This window comes from Melopsittacus undulatus, chromosome Z (assembly GCF_012275295.1).
Source record: "Melopsittacus undulatus isolate bMelUnd1 chromosome Z, bMelUnd1.mat.Z, whole genome shotgun sequence".
NCBI lineage: Eukaryota > Metazoa > Chordata > Aves > Psittaciformes > Psittaculidae > Melopsittacus > Melopsittacus undulatus.
The window spans coordinates 58,192,890-58,210,791 of NC_047557.1; the positions used below are offsets into that span (position 1 = coordinate 58,192,890).

Here is a 17,902-nt window from a genome sequence, read left to right on the forward strand (position 1 = left end):
GCACGACAACGGGTCGAGAAGACTCCATGTCCCGGCAGGCAGCGCGCCCCAGCGCGGGGACACAGCTTTGCACTTTCTTCGCGAGGCACTCTGGGGGTTGTAGTTCTGCGAGGGCAAGCCGTCTGCGGCCGCGTGAGCTCTCTAAATCTCGCGATAGCGCTGCCGCGGCGTGGTTTGGTTGTGGAGTTGCTGCGATACCAGCAGTGTGGTGTGTGGAGAGTTCATGGCGGTCCGGGACTCTGGTGAGAGGAGCGGGGCCGCGCCTGCCTGCGGCTCCGCGGGGTTCTGTAGCTTCAGAAGCCCTCAGCGCTCCTGGGGGAGGGTCTTTGTTGACCCGAGGGAACTGCGGCACTTCTGCCCTTCTAGGTCACGGCCAACAGTACGACCATCTCACAGGCCCGTTTGAGCCACTGCCTGGCAGCCTCAGCCATTCAAGAGCTGTTTCTACGTGCTATGGCCATGGCGTTGCTGCTCAGGGGCTGGTGAAAGCTGCTAGGATTTGTCAGGGGGAGTGTATTCTGGGTTTGTGTAGGTGACTGGTGATGCCTGAAGGACTGTCCCCAGATAACCCAGATGGGTATTGACAACAGCTGTTCACTTCCAGTTTATTTTATGAGAGACCTGAATTCTGTGGGCAGATGCTGAAACAAGTGCCACAAGAATTAGTAGTAATCTGTTTTAACAGTACCACCTGAGGACTGAGTTAAGCGCTTGGGACTGAAAAGGCACTGCTGTCTCTCCTTACTCATGGATCTTCTGTGGTCCCTTCTGAGCACTGTCTGTCTCGTACCATGCATTTCCAGTAAGGAAGTGTTTCACAGATTTTTAAAGAAAATTAAACTCTTTTTGACAGGGGGAAGAATTAAGCTTTATAGAGTTGATGCATGATATTTTTAAAAGACCTTGTGCAAAATAAAAAAGTATTTCTATCTATTGTTCCAGAGAGAAGTTCAAAAAGAAACAAATATGGCCAGCAGTCACAGACCTCCAATAGCTCGTCCTTCTTCAAGAGCAGGAATAGGGCTGACCACAAGGCCTACCACTTCATCAAGGACTCCATCAGCAACCAGAATAGGAACAGGGGTATGTTAAATAAAAAAAAATCAAACTTGATATATTTAGATTTTTACTGTTTTGGTGGGGTTTTTTGTTTGTTTGTTTTGTTGTGTGTGTTTGGTTTTGTTTGTTTTTTTTTTTTAATGCCATAACTGGAGTGATGGTTTCACGGGAAGATTTTAAGATTTAAGTTTTGTAGAGAGTTTTTTGTTGTTTTGGGTTATTTTTTTGCTTATTTTGCCTGAAAGAGAAATGCCTGAAAGAGAACTCTTGCATCAAAAGTTCAGCTGGGAGACCTTAATAGCATTAATGTTGCAGACAGCGGGAACAATGAAAAGCTTTTCAAAAGTAATTTCTTACCCTTTTGCAGCAAACATTTGACTGAAGCTTTGTCTGAGAGATGTAAATACTGAAAGATTCTCATAGGTACAATACAGAGACTAACTGAAGTTTTCAGTTGCTTTGGCAGTTGAGTAAGGATAATAATTCAGTGTTGGAAGGTTTGTAGTTTGGTTATTTGGTCCTTTTTTTATAGATGCCTCCTAGTACATCAAGACCTGTTTCTCGTGGTGGCCCTTCGCCAACTGGAGGAGTCTTATCATCTCAGATTAAAGTTGCAGACCGTCCAGTGACTCAACATGGTTTAAGTGGAATGAAAACTGCAATTAAAGGTATTTTTTTACTGAAAGTAGCTATCAAGGTGTCTGCAGACATTTAAAAGGAATATGTAGGTCTCTAAAGACAACTTTTTCATTCCTGTACAAAGTGCCAAGTGAATAGCTATGAATAACAGGAGTAGGAGAAAGGAAAGGAAGATTAAAACATCCCTGTTATTTTCTTTGCTCTTGGCAGTCATAGATGGCAAAGGCTTTTCTGTGCCTGAGCTGTCTTTAAAAATTATTCAGAAGCATAGGACAGATTGTGTTTTCTTTCGTCACTGCAGAATAATTAGGATACTGTGTTATGTAGTAACTATTAGTACAGCTGAAAAGTAATGGTTATCATCACAACAGTGCAAAATTAATTTCTGCTCTGATTTGTTATAATGAGGTACTATCTTTTTAAGAACGCTGAGAAGATGGCAGTTCTCTGCCTGTAAATTCTGCAAATTATTTTCATAATTTACACTTCATCAACATCAATTGTTTTCTAACAAAATGTCATCTTACTGTCCTTTGTCAGGTCCTCAGAGACAGATAATGGATAAAACATATTACCTTGGTCTGCTGAGGTATGTCTTAAGAATATATTGAAACTGCAGGAGGTTTAATGCTCTGTTCTCTTTCTGACATGAAATTTGTTGGACTTAACAAGGGCATGCGATAAGTGGTGTTCACTTACAATAAAATCTGACCTCTTATAAGAGATACGGTCATTTTGTAGGAGGGAGGAAATTTTATGTTCAAGTCCAAGTGAATGCCTTTGACATTTTGTGATTAGACTTGCCAAATCATATGCACTCCCACAGCATTAGTAAGAAGAGGGTCAGTGATTTTGAGCTTCAACCTATAATGCTTGATAGGCCTGATAGCTGCATTTGGAAGAAGTAGCATCACAAGCTGAGTACTTTGTAGTGTACATTTCAGGTGCTTTACTTGGATAATACATTGAGCTAATGCTAACAAAGGCAAGGCCTAGCAGAAACTGTACTGAATAAAAGGCTATCTTGTCAGTTGATCATATTGCAGTATTGAATGATCAGTCCTAAAATACATCATTTTACATATGAATGATATCCATATGCTTTTAAATACTATGGTATATACCATGATACTATGATCTTTTTACCTGTCCATTTGAGAATAATTTACATCTATTTCACCAGCAGGGACACAGCTAATTAAAGCATTTTATTTCATATCCAGGTTTTCTAACAACTACTTAATAATTTACCTGCTAGAAACAGTCATATTTTTTCCCCTCTTACACAGCTCGTCTTTGAAATATTGATTTGAAACATCATGCAGTGTGAGAAAGAAATACTGATTGCACAGCTAGAGTAAAATACAATTTCTATTCTGTGTTTTAATTGTACATTCCAATATTTTGTTTATTTCTTTGCAGAAGCAAAACAAGTGAACTAACAACAGAAATTAACAAGCTCCAGGAAGAAGTAGAAATGTACAAGCAAGAAAAATCTGTTTACTTATCATACGAAAAAAGGTGAGATGTTGCAGCTAATGCAGTGCTGACTGTCTCAGTAACAAAACTATTCTCAGGTATTGTGCTGCCTTCAAGGAACCATTAAGTAATATCTTCTTTTTTTTTTTACTTTATTTTATTTTTATATGTACAAGTCTTAAGTTTGATTTTGTTTTATATTTAGGGCAGAATCTCTAGCTGGAGAAATCAAAGAATTTCAAGGTCAACTAGCAGACTACAATATGGTATGCTGATGTCAACTTATGATACTGAATTTTCTCCCAGATCTTGTTTACATTGTATTGCTTTTGCTTTACTTTAGCATCTTTTTTTATTAACTTTTCTCTGTAAAAATACATTGCTTAGTACCACCTTAGTATTAATAATAAAATGCACTCATTAATACCACCTCAGTAATTTCAGTTATTGGAAAGTAAAACTGTGGAAACTTAAGGAAATCGTAAAAGAAAAAAGCATACTATACATTAGGAGAAGCAGTTGCATATGGATTTAAGAAATTACTGCAGAATAATGTTTGTGGGTTATGTACAGCTGCATATAATGACAATAATTTCTGAAAACTTGGAGTACTGTGTACAGTTCCAGTGTCCTCAACATAAGAAGGACATGGAGCTGTTGCGGGTGTGTCCAGAGGACAGCCACAAGGATGATAAGGGGGCTGGAGCACCTTCCATATGCAGACAGGCTGAGAAAGTTGGGGCTGTTCAGCCTGGAGAAGGCTGCATGGAGATCTCATAGCAGCCTTCCAGTATCTGAAGGGGGCCTACAAAGATTACGGAGAGGGACTCTCCATTAGGGACTGTAGTGATAGGACAAGGGGGAATGGGTTTAAACTTAAACAGGGGAAGTTCAAGTTAGATATAAGGATGAATCTCTTTACTGTGAGGGTGGTGAGGCACTGGAATGGCTTGTCCAAGGAAGTGATAGATGTTTCATTCCTGTCAGTGTTCAAAGCCAGGCTGGATAGAGCCTTGGGCAACATGGTGTACTCTGAGGCATCCCTGCTCATGGATGGGGGGTTGGAACTAGATCTTAAGTGCCTTTCGAACCCTACCCATTCTATGATTCTATGATTTTAAAACTGCATGTAATCTATTCAGATTCCTACATCATGTTTTTTCCATTTGCAATAACACAGAATTGTTGTGCTTTTGTAAGTGCTTTGTGAGTTACTACTTACTTGTCTGATTTTTTGTGTGTAATTTAAAACAAAAGGAGAGCATTAATAGGTTGGAATTCTGTCTCATTTCAGGTTATGGATATACTTAATACTAGTACAGATATGGCAGAAGTGATTCATGATTACAATATGGTAAGAAATAGGATGTATGCTATGTTTGAAGGGTGAAATGGTGTGTTACATTCTTGTAACTCTGAACATACAATGTATCTAAAATGGCATAGCACTAATTTAAAACTTACCTGTTTTTCCAAGTTAAATTAACCATAATATGGGAAACATGTTTACAGTGAGACAGTTGTCTGTGTTGCATTAAGAGCCCCATGATATTTTTCTATGGTTTAGATTTGAGAAGGATGTCATCCCAACCCAAATTTTGAGTGTTGATATATTCTTTGTTTGACTTGGGAACATAGAACACTACTAGTCTTATGAAAGGCAAATTCACTAGACTGTACTGCCTTGTAAAGCTGCCCGGTCTTCTGTAAAGGTAGTTATATTGTTTCTTCAGCCTTTTAAATTGCTTCCATGTTACAAATATTAAATACTTGTTAAATAATAAATATAACCATAAAATCAATGAGCTTTCATTTGCCTTTCTTTATTTTCTAATATAGATAGAGTGTTCCTCTAAGTCTTAAGACGCAAGTGTCATTAAGCATGTTCCATTTCTTATGATAACTTTGTCCATAAGCAAAAGAAACTAGTTTGATTTTAGAGTAGGTTATTTTGGTCAAAACAACATTTCCCCTTGTGTTTGATTGCACAATAAAGTCACACTGTCTGTGTCATAAAGAAAATAGTGCTTTGCAAGTGTTACATTTTCATCATGTCTGTAGGCTTAAACAGTATTTTACTAAATGTTGCAGGAATAGATCCCACACTAAGTGAATTGATTTGTAACAATATATTTTTTAAACATAGAGATGCCTTCTTACTTCCTTTGGTTTCCAGTAGAAGACTGTAATTTCAGAAGGCCTTTGCTCAGTATCAACTGTGAAAAATCTCTGGAGCAGGTAGCCTCTGCTGCTTCCTCCTCTGATGCATTCAGAGCTGCTGCTTCTCTTTCAAATGAAACTTTGCAAATTTGTATATAGAATGTTTGTCTTTATTACTGTATATTATATCAGAATTTATTTTTTTTTAAGTTAAAGGTTCAGAATGACCGAGACACTCAGAGTGTGGATAAAATTTTCACAGAAAGACAAACGTAAGTACATGAAGTGTATATTTCTCCAAAGCTGTTAAAATCATAACTGAACTTAGCAAAATGGAGGTGATACCTGATTCAGAAGTTCCTTAACAATTCCAAGCATGCCACATGTGATACCTGAGCAATTTCAGGATGGTATAGGAGTGCCATACTGCAGTTGGGTTCCTAGCTTTAAACTCTTCTGATTTAAGTGCTTGGAGGAGATACTTAATATGTCATCCAGAAGGACTTAAGTGACAGTGGAGACTCCTGTCTTTTGGGAACCTGAGTTTTTTGAGTTGTGTTGTGGAGTCCAGAGTGGGAAAAGTAAGCAGAAGTGGGAACTAGCACTGAGTTTCCTGTGTGGTTTGGCAGTGACTTGTGGAGGGGAATATGACAGCAAGATGCTTGCAGTAAGAATTTGTACGCCATGAGAATGGCTTGTGTAGTGATAAGGTGAGAGGGTGAGTTTCTGAGATATTTGATTTAAGGACCAGAGATGTGCAAGCAAGAGTAATCTCAATAATGAGATTCTGTGTATAGATAAGCACTTTTAGAAAACAATTTGCCTTGTAATAATAAGTCACTTTTCAATAAAATGGCACTTTTCAGCAGCTCACAAATGTGTCTGTTTTATCCCTGAATGCATTTTTAAGTGTTAAGAAAGTAAGTATATAAAGAAGAAACTTGGTTCAGTAGCAAACGAAGGAGTAAAGGCATCAGGCATGCAGTAATGATAACTTGCTGTATGTAGGCTCACTTAAGGGAGTGGAGCAGTTCGTCTTTGTTACTCTGCTAATTTGGGTAAAAAGGAAAAGGAAAAAAGAAAACAACCCAACAAATGCTCTGTTTTTTTGATAGCTTTGGTTTAGGCTAATAGCCTAATGAGCTGTGACACCATTAATTTGGATTCAGTCCCCAGTCTGTCTGTGATCTGCTCCAACATTTTAGAGAAATTATTTTTCCTTTCTGGACTTATTCACAATTAAAGCACTAGTGATTATGCCAACTTTACAAGCTACTTTGTAAAGAGTTCATGTTAAGCAATATACAGTAAGCTCTCTCCCTGCCTTAAGTAACCAATTAGGTTTTTATGAAAGGTGGATTCTGAGTATTTTTTGCATGTTTTGAGCTTCTTATTGTGACACTGAGGCATGCACATCACCACATTTTTTTAACTTCATGATTCACGCAGCAAATCTTGTTACAGATTTGACAAGATGAAGGGAGATGGACTGCTTAACCTCCTTTTGTGTTGTACAAAAGCATAATATGGAAGTACAAGTGTACTGCAGCTTTGAGAAATCAATTCTTCATCCATTAAGACATTATTAAGTCTCCTCAGTTACATAAGAATCAATGTATTTATCCTCAATAAATCCATCTTCCACAGGCACAAATGTATGAGTTTTCTCAAAGGTAATTCGATCTTCATTGTTTGTATCCAGTAATGTAGGAAAAGAACTCATGTCAGCTGAGAGTTCCTGTTCAAGCATCTCCGAGTTGTTTTCTTCCAGATGATGGTGACTGTAGCTTACCAAATAGTGATACCATGTTGGGCATCTTGCAGCCATAAAAATCAGGAGTGTAATGCTTAGGACAAACCCTAGGACACCTGCTAGGAAGGTCCAGCTTTTGCCAGGAAGTGGTAACTCTTTAAAACAGACAGGAAAAGAAGCAGAGTCATCCTCATAAGGAATACCAGCAAGAACTCTAGTATGATTTTTTTCATAGTTAAATTGGGAACTCACAAAATAATCGTAGGGGAATTACTGAGTATGTCCAAAGCTTTAGTATAATTTTTTTGTTACGTTCTTAGGGAGTTAACCACATCACCTGACTAAAACATGCATTTACATCTAATATTTCTTAGCAATATATATCAACCATGCATATTTATAAAAAAACAATAGCTTCAAAGTCAGATAAGATTCTGGGGGCATATAAACTATAAAATAATTTTCCAAAATTTAAATTCCAAGATTGGACTTTGGAAAAAAAAAAAAAAAACCAAAACAGCAACAACAAACAACCCCAAACAGTAATTGACTTCAAACTCTATTTCACAGGCTTAAATTTCTAATGGTGATGATGTTTGCAGCCTAAAATATTACATCTTTTGTTTGGCATATCCTTTCAATTGTACTTCTTTTAAAATAAAAATTTCAATAGACTCTAGTTTCTAGGAGTCTTTATTCAGAAGCTGGTTTTGTGTGCTGGCCCCTGTCCTAAAATAGAATCTAGCTGTTACGGTAAAAGAAGTGTATAGCAGTGGCTGTCTACTGTTTGTGTATGTGTCTGGAAAATAATATTTCTTCTGCTTTAGTCAGAAGCAAGAAATAAAACATTACAGTCTGGAAGACTGGAAATTTGCTTCTGAGAATGAAGAAAGTGACTTTACCAAAAAAAAGCAAAAATAGTACAGAATAATGATAGAATTAACCTCAAAATTGGTAGAAAAGTAAGGAGACTGAAATTTTGAATGGGATGGGAACATCTGTCTGCTTTACACTGAGCACAGTTGAAGGCAGGAGTAAAATTATTGCTCACTATTTGACATTTAAGACAGCTACTTCTAGAAAGGAGTGATTTTGGAAGAAGTAACTGAAATTTTTAAAAGATCCTTCCCCAGTTCTACTAGGTGGGTATGGGCAATTACCTGAATTTCAAGACTGAGATGTCATCATCAGTTTGTAGTATCATTTGAGAATTCAGATGTGGTTTATCAATTTTGAACACTTGGTAGAGCTTAGTATTCACTATAATCTGTATGCAGTCTACCAAAACCTGGAAATATACCTGTTCCATAATCACAGCTTTTGTGGAGGAATTATAGTGTATGAGGTGTATAAATGGTATGAAATTGTGGAATAGCAAATCCAACAGCTTGTAAGCAGTAATGTGGAACATCAGTATATTACCTGCATGCGTCCCATTGTTTTCAGTGATGTTTGGAGTCCAAGCTGTTAGGAAGGCACTACTTTTAAGCTTAATGGCAGAAGTGGAAGTTACAGTGTTTTCTAAAGAAGCTTGTTCAATTTTGCAGTCAGCTGGCTGAATAGCTGCTGTTTTGATGGAGGATTTTTCCTTGGTGTTTGGGAACATACATATAGTGTTGTTTTCATATTCTGTGGATGCGAGCAGTGGAAAGACTATGAGATATTAAATTAATTGACACTCCAATCTAAAAAAAAATCATAGGTAACCTAATGTAGTATTGTAAAAAACAGATAAGTTGATAGTGGATATTATCCAGATCAGTAAAAAATAAGGCTGTTTAATATAAGTAAGTATGAAATGTTACTCTAACCAAGACTTACCCATTGTCACATTGGAGGCAGTTAGCCATATCTGTAAATCAAGGAGATCACAGGAGCAGGTCCAGGGGTTTCCAGCTAAAACTATTTTAATCAATTTAAAGGGTGATTTTATATGAAAATATTTCAGAGAGTTATACTGTAGATTTAAAGCTGTCAGACTTTTTAGAGAAGTAAATATATCTGAATCTAATTGAATAATCATGTTATAGGATAGATTCAACACTGACAGTTGGTTTAATCCTGCAAATGCTGTCTTATGAACTGTGCTAATATGGTTGCTGCTGATATCCAGAACTACTAGTTTTGTCAGATTGCAGAAACTATTGTTATACAGTACAATAATCATGTTTTCATTCAGGTAAAGTTCAGTGAGTTTAATAAAACTTCGAAGAATCTCTTTGTCGATATCTTTTAAAGTGATTTTATTATTTGTGAGGCTTAATTTAGTAACATTTTGGGAAAGGTCAGTGGGTATATTAGAGAGGTTCTTTCCAGACGCCTCACAAGTGACCTGTTGAAAAAAAGACAACAATTAAATACTATAGGGAAGTCCAGTGATGACTATTGAGGGCATGAAAAATCTTTTTTGTATTTTTTAATGCCAGCACTTTAAAAGTTCTACTGCTCTTCATGCAATTTTATTTATTTATTTATTTTTAATATACCCATGGTCTGGTGATAGAGGGGAATGAATGCTCCTAATATATAGAGACCTGAAGTTTCAGATCACTTAGTGCTTGAGCTCTCTTTGGCATGCAAGGTTATTTATGTGATGATTATTCAAACTATTTGGCAAATATTCAGATAGTTTTGTGTAATATTTTGGAGTTAGCAGGGCTTTCTGTTTTAGGATTCTATGTGAAGATTGGCTAAGTAGAAAAAGGATCCATTTCCCACATAATCTGGAAAGTAGGTGTCATAGAGGAAGTAGATCCAAGGCTGAAAATTAATTCAAATATGCCTTTTTGAATGTATTGTTTTATTTTTAAAACAGCAGTATTTACTTTTAAAAACATGTTTGGAGTAGACCTTCACAAAACATTTAGTTTGATTTTTGTTGGTTTTTTTTTTTATCATAACAGTTAATTTTTGTTTTCTGGGTTTAAATTTAGCATAGCTGCAGTCTTTTCAGGTTTGAGAGTGTTAACTCTCTATACCTTAAAGGACTACTGTTTACTGAGAAGAGTAGATTTCTTTATATGTACATGTATGCATCACTGCAAGCTATAGTTTACTGTCAAGATACCTGAACTGGGTTTAAAGGAGATTCTTAGTCTTGGAAACTGATTAGTTGTGTTACTCCTCTTCCTAATTAAGTAGCCTATGTTCAGCTTGTTACTGCTGTGACCAAACTGAGTATAGCTAGATAGCTGGTTTAAAAACAAATGTAGTAGAGTGCTTTTTCTACACTGTATATGGGTTTTTTTTCTACACTAAGGGGTTTTTTTGTTCTTCATCTTTGTCCCACAGATTAACAAACAGCAGATATAGTACTGAACCGGTGGGCAGTGAGTCAGAGCAAGTAGTGCAATACCAATTTTGTTAATCTCCTTCCCCTCCATTCTCCAGTAAATACAAAATCCATTACATTAATCTCTGGAAGAAAAAAAACCCTTAAAATTTCTTACATACATTTTGATCCAACTTGTGTACTAACTCAGTAAATCTCTCAAACTTGAGCAGTTTTTGGCCTTGTCCAAATAATTGTTGCTTTTTAGGTCTATTCCAAAATAATGTAAAGGTAAAGGGGGCACTCCTGTTGTCAGCAAAGAGATGTGGCTGTTATACAAATCCATCTCAAATATGTTTCAGTGTTATTCACCCACTGAAAATTACTGCCAGCAGCTAGCTGTCCATTTCACAGAAAGCCATGTAATCTTACTTTGTCTCTATGTGCTTCTTTCTTCAGTAACTCTGTTTACAAGGTGGCTTTTAAAATGCCTTTAGCTTCTAGTGTAACTTTAAAAAATAAGGGTAATTTACATACACATAAAACTTACAGTCTGAGAAGTAAAGTTGCAGTCAGCAGTGACAGGATTCAAAAACAGTGTTCCAGCACAGATCACAAGCCAAGAGAGCATCATATTTTAGACCCTAGTAAAAAGCAACACTTTTGTATGCCAATATGAGAATACCGCTGTCTTCTGTAGTGGTTTCTGCAGTGGTTCTGTAGTTGAACAAATAATAGCTATAGTTATTTTAATGATAATTTAATCAATTTTCTTCTGCACAAATACAATGGAATGCAAAATTAAGAGGGAGAACATAGGTTATTAGAATTAATGCATTCAGCTTTCACTTTATTAAGCTAAACCTAAATTCCAGTGAGCAGACTGTATCAGCAAATAGAAGAGGGATTTACTAGACAGCAGTTTCTTATACGAGTAAAATGAATAGGCATGGATGTACTTATTAATTCCCTGTTAAAGCAATTGCAGGTATTGGAAGACAATGATAGGAGCATACTGCAGAAAATATTCAGGCTTGTGTGCTCTCCTGAAATGTTTTCTGATGTTGCCACTGACAGAGGTAAAATATTGTACTAGATGGATTGTTGGTTTATTCAATTCTTATGTTAGTTATTTTTTGTGAATTTTTAGTTAGAAGATTGATCTTCTAATGTCTTTATTATCTATAATATACCAGGTCTTCTGATTATTATAAAGGTACAGTTGTTGCTCCGATCTTTGGAACTAAGTAAACATTGTTCAATCTCCATCCTGGGGTTTTTGTATGAATTTAAACCTTACTGGTTTGAAAGTCAGGAAACCTTTTCTAACCAATGGTATTCACCGCAATATTAACATCTCTTGGAGAAAGTGTTACTCATCCATCTCCTTTGAATCAGGTATTATTTGCAAGATCTCACAGAATCACAGAATACCCAGTTGGAAGGGACCTCAGGGATCATTTAGTCCAACCATTCTAGGCAAAGCATGACCTGGACTAGGTATTTCAGCACCCTATCCAGCTGAATCTTAAGAGCATCCAGCACTGGGGAGACCAACACTTCCCTGGGGAGATTATTCCAGTGGCTGGTTGTTCTCATGGTGAAAAAAATCCCTCTTGTGTCCAATTGGAATCCCCTCAGGAGTAACTTGTGCCTATTACTCTTTGTCTTTTCCATGTGACTCCTTGTGGAAAGGAGTCTCCGTCTTCTTTGTAGGCACCCTTTAAATACTGAGATACGGTGATAAGGTCTTCCCTGAGCCTTCCTTTCTCCAGGCTGAGCAAAACGAATTCTATCAGCCTTTTCTCATACTACAGGCTTCCCAGTCCTTTGATCGTCTTTGTGGCCCTTCTCTGGACTCTCTCTAGCCTGTCTATATCTTTTTTGCATAGCGAGGACCAAATGCCTGTTGTATCTTGAGCTGTAGAGAGTATCACTGAATTTAACAGAGAAGAGTGGGGGAAATTACATAAGGAAACTCAATTGCATGAACAGTGCTAAACATAGGCAGCCAGTCAGACTTAAAAAAAATCTACAAATGTTTAAAAAGAGTGCCGGGAGGCCTTTGCCGGTCAGCCTGGAGTACATGAGGGCACATAACAAATTGGTCAAGTCTAATTGATTGCTTCTGTATGTTAGGGTGTCTATGGACTGCCCTCATTCACCTAGCTGAATCAGCCTGGAAACCTACTAACTTCTTGGAAATAAGAAAATGAAAGCCATTTTCACTGCTCTTATCCATTGTGTATTTCGACTGCTGTTGGAAATCTACATTAAATACAAAAAGAATTCATAAACCATTTTGTCAGACATTGTCAGTGGCATGGACAAGGGGTACTAGCAGCAGCAGCAGCCACTGTGGTATCATAAAATTATAGAATCAACTATGTTGGAAAAAATCTATAAGATCATCAAGTCCAACCATTATGTTCCATATTAGGTGTTGTTCTTGTCAGTGATGGTGCTGGTGAACTGGCCCATTTTTTGGGCCAGTTTGTATATTACTAGGAGAAAAACATTTTGCAGGTTTGAGAACTCCCAGTATAGACTGTTAACAGCCTGATCTTGTGGTATAGTTGGACCTTAAAGATCCTTCTTCGAAGATTTTCAGAAACAGAGTGGCCTTAACAAGGCAATATAGAAATAGAGATTAATAATATTATTATCGTTTGCAGATTTCAAGAAAAATATTGTCTCTAATACAGTGAGAAAAATATATTAAAATATTATTTTGTATTAAAATATTTTTTAAAATTGGTCTGTAAGTCGGTAACAAGATGACAATAAAAGTAATTTTTAAATTTTTTCAAACAAGGAAAAAGTTAAAGTGTCTGAATTAAGGAGATGTCATTAATTTAAAAAATCCTTTTCTTGTTTAAAACTTCAGTCTGCATAAAAATTTGCCCTACATATGTCTAAAGCATAGTTCCTATTTTTTCTCTTAGTTTCTAATGACAAGTTAGGGGTTTTTTTAAAAGTTTGATTTCCTGTATTGTATGTGTGGGAACCTGTGGAAGAACAGTAGAAGAAAAGGGAAGTGCTGTAATTTTAATTGCAGTTTAGCTTTTTACTAAAACCAAACTTCAGGAATTGCTGTTTAATTACTTTGGAAAGAATCTGAACCTAGCAGTACATTGGTAATACCTTGTAATTACAAATGTTTTCTTAAAAAGTTTTCCTCTGAGAACTTTTTAAGATGTTATTTTTAATAGTAATTCCTATTGGTTTTCTTGCATTTGTAAAGAAAAAGACAGATTCTGGGAGGTAGTGGAGTTTATGTAATCAGCTACTCTGTTTCCAGAGAAGATGCAGTCTATTCCCTGGATTTCTACTGAAGTACAATTTGCTCAGCAAGTCGTCATGTCCAAGGTTCATAGTAATTCCTGAACTTTTAATGTATGTCAAGATGTATTTTTTTCCACTCTAGCAATAAAGTTATACTAATAAATCTTTCCCTACATTTTGAAAAAGATGTGGCAAGTGTCCTACCTTTCTGTTGTTAGAGCAGCATACGTACACAAGAGCAGATTTTTTCAGTGCACTGACAAGAAATAATATGATGCAACAGCACTTTGTTTTTGTTCAACCTTTGTACCAGATGAATAAGCAGGTAGTAGAAAAAAAAACAATAAACCTAGAAGATCCTTAGGAAAAGATTGACTAAGTTGAGCAACATCTTATAATCTTGGATTTAATTGGATCTGCAGCCAGTAGGGAAGTCTAATAGTAGTATGCTCAGGTGTCAAGTTCCAGGTCATATACGAAGTACTGAGTTGAAATGCCACAGGGAATTTACAAGCAAGTTTGGTTATAATCAATTAAAATATGCTGGAGACAGTGGAAGACTTGCATTTTTTTATGTGATCAGTCATCAAATGAAGAAAATGTCAAGATATTTACATACTGAACTAAGGATTTCTAGTAGTTAAATTAGTGTTAATTCGTGTGGTTTGGAAAAACATGAAAGGAGCTGCGGGGTGTGATACATAAAGTTCATTGTTTGCAAAGAATTACAAGCACTTAAGGACATGTTTCTGTTTCATTTATTTTATACTAATTTCCAAGAAATTCCTGGAGGCTAGTCGATTAAGAACATAGCTAAAGGAAATTTACAAAAAATCCTGAGACTATGAAGTGTGTACCTTCCTTCCCTTCACAGTTTGTGAAAGATTATTTCAACTCTGTGCTCATTTCCAAGTGATTTCTACAACTAAGAATGGTAAAATCAGCTCGATACCTGCCTTTAGGATTTAGAATCATAAAATCATTAGGGTTGGAAAAGACCTTAAGATCATCTAGTTCCAACCCACCACCATGGGCAGGGACACCTTCCACTAAACCATGTCACCCAAGGCTCTGTTCAACCTGGCCTTGAACACACCCAGGGACAGAGCATTCACAGCTTCCTTGGGCAACTTGTTCCAGTGTCTCACCACCCTCACAGTAAAGAGGTTCATCCTTATATCTAACCTGAACTTCCCCTATTTAAGTTTGAACCCATTACCCCTTGTCCTATCACTACAGTCCCCGCTGAATAGTCCCTCCCCAGCACCCCTATAGGCCCCCTTCAGATACTGGAAGGCTGCTATGAGGTCACCACACAGCCTTCTCTCTCCAGGCTGAACAGCTCCAACTGTCTCATCCTGTCTTCTATAGGAAGTGCTCCAGTTCCCTGATCATCCTTGTGGCCCTCCTCTGGACTTGTTCCAACAGTTCCTTGTCCTTCTTATGTTGAGGACACCAGAACTGCACACAATACTCCAAGTGGGTCTCACGAGGGCAGAGTAGGGGGGCAGAATCACCTCCTTTGACCTGCTGGTCATGCTCATTTTGACACAGCCCGCTGTTTTTTTTTCCTTCTATTTTTCATTAACTTTTTCCATGTTGCAAGATGCAAAAATTTTTAAATTGTGTAACCAATAATTATCAGATCAATGACTGTGGCCAAGAATGCCCTTAGGCTTGAAAGACGATGCATAATTTCAGGGTAAGTGAACACTGAAAAATCCATAGAAGCAGAGTAGAGCTGATGTTGGAATGGACTTCTGAAGTCATCTAGTCCAGCCCTACTGCTCCTAGAGCAAGTTGCCAGTGAGGCTGGAAGAATACCAGAGTTTGAAGTTCTTAAACATCAACTAGTAAAAGTTAAAACTCCAATCTATTTTTACAGCACAGAAAAGTTAATTCAGACTGTAGAAGAAGATATCGAACGTGAAAAAGGTTGTAGCAGAAGACATAATAAAAGACATGTCACAGGAAAATCAAGCTAAATATATGGAGATGAAGGCTTGCAAATGAAAACTTTCTCAGGTTGGTTGGTCTTGTACTTACATAAAATGTTTCTCAGCCTGGCTCTATTGGTTCCGGGTACAAATTAATTATTAAAGAGCTTGAGAACAGAGTAATGCAATAAGAAAGTTCACTGGTATCTTAATCAATTGTAGAATTGCCTTAAAATAAATAGAGTAATTGACTAAAACAAAATACTTTGTCTTTTTGTATATGTTTTATAGAGAACAAATAATGCTCCTTATTTTCCTTTTAATTTGGTGACTGATATAAGGATTTTAAAAGTCACTGTAGTGCCTAGATGTTTCATCATGTGTAAAACACAAGCAAAAGGGAAGAACAACTTAGCAGTTTTTGTTGTTCATTCTGTAGAAAGTTTTCTTCTGTGCAAAAGTGAATCTGTGTTTTTTTGTGTTGTACCTCTCAGTATATCAGAAAAATGAACTGGGCTTTGTAAAACTTTTTCTGACTTCACAAATTGTATTAGTAAAAGCAGTAGATTTCTACGTTCTCTGGGATCATCTAGCTTCAGGCACACAGTCTTAGAAAGTTCCCCTGTATAGTGTATATAGTGATAGGCATCTTTTGAGGCCTGTGCTTCCATGTGTCTTAGGATGAGCTCAATCATTGATTAGGGCCTAACTGTCTCTTTCTGGACTGTAAAGAAACTGAGGTGGCTAGTTCAGATTTTAAAATCTAGCTTTAAACTTCTCATGCAGAAATGACAAATTCCACCCTCAGTACTAATTTTACACAAAATAGTGGTAAAACAGTAAACATGTTTTTCATCATAGTCTAACTGCAAATAATGCTAACAGTTTATTGAAAAAGCTGAACACTGAAAGTAAGTAGATATTTTATCTGAGTCACTTGGAGAAGCTGAACACAGTCTTCTAAATTTTTCAGAGCAGCAGTAAGATGTTTTACAGCATTTTATTAATAATAAGTTTCAGAACAAAGATACCAAGTAGTAATTTTTATGTGAATTTGCAATTTCTTTTTTTTCTTTTTAGGAACTGGTTTGTTCAACAGCAGGAATTGGGGCACTAAATTTAAAGGAGGAGGCTCTAAGAGCTGTATGTATAACACATGGTCTCTGTACCAATCTTTGCTCACTCTAGTGTAAAAAATAATGCAAAACTCATAGGTGGAAGTTTCCTATGTTGGGGTAAAAATTGTTTCTGTGGATGCCAAGCATTAGATTTTTATGGCAATATGCGAGGTGTGTGACTTCTGATGAATTTTGAATGCTCTGTAAAGATATACATGAGATTATCCTTCACATCCTTCTTAGGATTTGTGAGACCTGATTTTTCATATATTTTTCAGCTTTCAGGTTGTGTGAGATAATTTTCTTCTACATATTCCATTTTAAAAGGCAGCTGGTACTTGAAACAAAAATGTGGGATTAGCTAAGATATTTTTGTCCAACATGCATAACACTTCTAATACACTGCCATAGTTGCTAGATTGAGTACAATTTTCTGTACTGGTCTTCCATGGGTAAAAGGATCTGTGAGCTGAAACAGTCCAGTCAGAGATGTAAATTTCAGAACTACTAGACATTTTTCAGTCCTTTTGAAAACTGTATATGGTTTGTATCCCCTAGAAATGATTATTAGTTGAATCTACTCAGTAAAATGGGCTTGGGATAGGCTTACAGAAAGAAGAAGTAACTGATTAATTCCATTCCAAAAATACCATATTGAGAATATGGATTATAGAGCTTATTGTTTATACTCTCTGTACTGTTTTATACAAATAAGCTTCAGTTTCAATGTAATAGGTAAGTGTTACTTAACTAAAGCATAAATTTCTGCAATGCTCTCTTGACATCTGAAAATAGCTCTTAGGTGTTTGCTTTTCCCAATAGGAAATAGAACAACTCCCAGGTTGAAAAAGGAGGCTGTGCAGATGTTGAAAAGCCCATGAGCTCGAGGAACATCGAGATCAAATGATTCTGAGGATAAGAATATGGAATCTCCGCAGGAGGAAAGAGAAGGTTACTAAGCAGGCAAGAATATAAGATATATCATGTAAAAGATCCCTGAGTCAGCATTTTAGGGGATGATAATATTTTAAAATACTTTGGTTGAATCTTGCCTTTATTTGCTCTTTAAGGAGCAGAAACCATCTGAAAACTAAAAACAATTAATGAATTGGCTGGATGGGATGTTCACACGTCAGACAGAACAAAATTGGCACAGTCATCAGTCTTTTGTTATGGAAAATTGATCCTCCTGAACAGTTCC

At 36.6% G+C, this 17,902-nt stretch overlaps 1 protein-coding gene across 1 annotated transcript in view; it reads left to right on the forward strand.

The window, feature by feature from the left end:
• The first annotated feature begins 180 nt into the window (after positions 1–180).
• Positions 181–17,902, forward strand: part of IFT74 (intraflagellar transport 74) — a 38,262-nt gene continuing 20,540 nt past the window's right edge. The window contains 13 exon segments of the mRNA XM_034073097.1: positions 181–242; positions 943–1,083; positions 1,592–1,727; positions 2,239–2,287; positions 3,121–3,219; positions 3,383–3,443; positions 4,472–4,531; positions 5,548–5,609; positions 15,532–15,580; positions 15,582–15,671; positions 16,664–16,726; positions 17,524–17,608; positions 17,611–17,652. Of these exon segments, the coding sequence (XP_033928988.1) occupies positions 967–1,083; positions 1,592–1,727; positions 2,239–2,287; positions 3,121–3,219; positions 3,383–3,443; positions 4,472–4,531; positions 5,548–5,609; positions 15,532–15,580; positions 15,582–15,671; positions 16,664–16,726; positions 17,524–17,608; positions 17,611–17,652 (913 nt within the window). The 5' untranslated portion in view covers positions 181–242; positions 943–966.